The 3,168-nt window shown below is 37.7% G+C and overlaps 1 protein-coding gene across 1 annotated transcript in view; it reads right to left on the bottom strand.

Moving 5' to 3' along the window:
* CDC5L (cell division cycle 5-like) overlaps window positions 1-3,168 on the bottom strand; it is a 61,442-nt gene that overhangs the window by 39,450 nt on the left and 18,824 nt on the right. The window contains exon 7 of the mRNA XM_011986845.1: window positions 359-503. Coding sequence (XP_011842235.1) covers window positions 359-503 — 145 coding nt within the window. The remainder of the gene's footprint in view (window positions 1-358; window positions 504-3,168) is intronic.

Below are 3,168 nucleotides of genomic sequence, written 5' to 3'. Positions count from 1 at the left end.
TCTCCCGCCTCAGCCTCCTGAGTAGCTGGGATTACAGGTGTGTGCCACCACGCCCAGCTAATTTTTGTATTTTCAGTAGAGACAGGGTTTCACCACACTGGGCAGGAACTCCTGTTGTCTTGAACTCCTGACCTCAGGTTATCTGCCCATCCTGGTCTCCCAAAGTGCTAAAATAACAGGCGTAAGCCACCGCAGCCAGCCCACAATTACTTGTTTTTATGTGTGTCTTACCCATTAAACTGTGAATTTCTTAAGAGCATCCAGCACAAACCTGGCACACAGGCCTTCAAACATTTGCTGAATAAATGATATAAACATATAAATTCACATAGTGAAAAATTTGCTTTTATCAGATTACCTGAGGGGCAGGAAGTACTAGTTTGCTTCTCTTTTTAGTAAATTCAGAAACACCACTAGTTTGAAGAATAGCTGATGGTAAATCAGATTCTTTTTTCCTTTTCAAATGCTGTTTGTCTTTTTTTCTATCTCTTCCTTCTTTTTCACTGTCATGGATCAAGGTAGAAAAGACATTTGTAAGTTACATATAGGCAAAAACATTAAAATTCATACAAATACTCATACCCTTTGAACAAACAACCTCATTTCTAAGAAAATAACTAAAAAAGCCAGGTGCAGGGGCTCACGGCTGTAATCCCAACACTTTGGGAGGCCAAGGTGGGCGGATTACCTGAGGTCAGGAGTGCGAGACCAGCCAGGCCAACGTGGCGAAATCTCGTCTCTACTAAAAATACAAAAATTAGCCAGGCGTAGAGGCGTGTGCCTGTAATCCCAGCTACTCGGAGGCTGAGGCAGGAGAATCACTAGAACCTGGGAGGTGGAGGTTGCAGTGAGCTGAGATCCTGCCACTATACTCCAGCCTGGGTGATAGAGAAAGACTCCATCTCAAAAAAAAAAAGAAAAGAAAAGAAAAGAACTAAAAAAAGGCAAAAACAATATGCATTAAGTGGTCCCCTACACCATTACTTACTATATTCAAGATAAAAGCAAACTCAGAATAGCAATAAAATTATTAATAACATACCCTAAGTAATTGAAGTACTAAATATTAAAACATATAAGTATGAAGACTGTGATAAGCAAAACATTCCACATAATGTCAAAAGAAAAACTATTCCTATATTATGAACATTCAATGAAAATGTGTGTGTACATAGGAAAAAGTATGACAAGTATGTAAAAAGGACAATGTGTATGAAAGAAATAACATTAAAATATAGTATTTAAATTTCCCTTTAAAACTTACTAAATTGTCATGATTCTTAAAATTCACAATTTTTTTAAAAAGGCTGTTTTAATACTGACAAGCGACATCTAAACATGATTAAGAAGCCTAAAGACAGGCTCGAAGCAGTCTTTCAAAGCTCCAGGAATACCTCCTCCCCTTCTGCGTCTTTCTTGCCTCCCCCACTTAGTACTCCTTCCAAATCAATAGTTTTCCTGTTCCGTCTCTTTATTTGTACAGCCTACCTAAAGCAAAGTCTTAATTTGAGGAATAAATACAATGGAGTACATCTAAGAAAATCCTATTTTACAATGGCTGATAGCTGTTGTTTTGTAACAATTCATATCAACAGAAATTAAAGGTCAACAGAGCAGAAAACTTTAAAAAATCCTTGACAACCATAAAATACTTTCCCTATAATATTCAGATATGAGATTTAAAGAAACTAAAAATCTCAAGAAATAGGGAAGATCTGCTATCTTCTAAAACATAAAGATTTTATAAAAGTGTATCCATCCCATCAAGTGAAAGGATCAGTAGTTTTTTCTTTTAATTTCATCTTAATAAAAACAAAATTTTTCACTAGAAAAGACTAAAAGGGCCGGGCGTGGTGACTCACGCCTGTAATCCCAACACTTTGTGAGAGAGGCAAAGGGAGGACAGTTTGAGCCTAGGAGTTTAAGGCCAGCATGGATAATATGGCAAGACCCACCTCTCTACAAAAAATAAAAAATTAGCCAGTCATGGTAGCACACATCTGTAGTTCCAGCTACTTGGGAGGTTGAGGTGGAAGGATCACTTGAGCCTGGGAGGTGGAAGATACAGTGAGCTGTGATCATGTCACTGTACTCTAGCCTGGGTGATAGAGTGAAACCTTGTCTTAAAAAAAAACAAATTTTTTTAAAGACTAAAAAAACCAGACTCAATTTTGACAGATTCCTCAGCCACCAGTGAAACTAACCTATTCATAAAAGTACCTGAAAGTTAAGATGTGATTCAAAGAGTAAACAGTCAATTAAGAGTCACGCACTTCAACTTAAGAGCCATAAACAGCATTCTGTGCTAAAAACATGATAGCCAGAGTCCCTGATTTTCTCAGAAAGATGAATCCATTAAATAAATAAAACCATATGTAGGCCACATTGTACTAATAAAAACCTAGACCAGGCACAGTAACTGATGCCTATAATCCCAACACTTTAAGGAGGATCGCTTGAGCCCAGGAGTTTGAGACCAGTCTGGACAATAAAAGGAGATCCCACTCTACAAAAAAAAAAAAATTATCTAGGTGTGGTGGTGTGCACCTGAAGGCCTAGCTACTCAGAAGGCTGAGGTGGGAGGATTGCTTGAGCCCAGGAGGTCAAGTCTTCAGTAAGTCATGTTTGTACCACTGTACTCCAGCCTGGACAACACAGCAAGACCCTGTCTCAAAAAAAAAATTAATTTTAAAAGAATTTTAAATAAATAATAAAAATCTGGCTCTGACAAGGATAATACTTCGCCCTTCGTAAGACTCCTCCTACTATTCTTTTCCATTTCCAAAATCAGAAAGGCAACTTACGATCTTAGCTCCCCATCAAGATCCTGTTGTCTTAATTTCCTGAAATCTGCGTCAAGAGCTTGGTAGTTTTCCTCGGAAGTATCATAAAAACCAAGGGCAGGCTTTTTTTCAAATGGGATTTCAGCATTATAATCAACTCCTCTCTTCCTTTTTCTTTTCTTCTGAATTTCTATGCCAGCTGCTCGAAGTTCTCTTCTTTTTTGGAGGGCAGCAAGACGTCTGAAAAGAATGCAAAATCACTTTGAAAATCATCCGCCATGTGGCAGGGACAAATTATCCCATACAGTTAAAAAAAAACTATCTATTTATTTAGGGAAGAAATATTTATTTAAATCCTTACCTCACATCATTCACCAAAACAAAT

This window comes from Mandrillus leucophaeus, unplaced genomic scaffold, assembly GCF_000951045.1.
Source record: "Mandrillus leucophaeus isolate KB7577 unplaced genomic scaffold, Mleu.le_1.0 Scaffold3, whole genome shotgun sequence".
Lineage (NCBI taxonomy): Eukaryota > Metazoa > Chordata > Mammalia > Primates > Cercopithecidae > Mandrillus > Mandrillus leucophaeus.
This window is presented reverse-complemented; position numbering and strand designations above follow the sequence as displayed.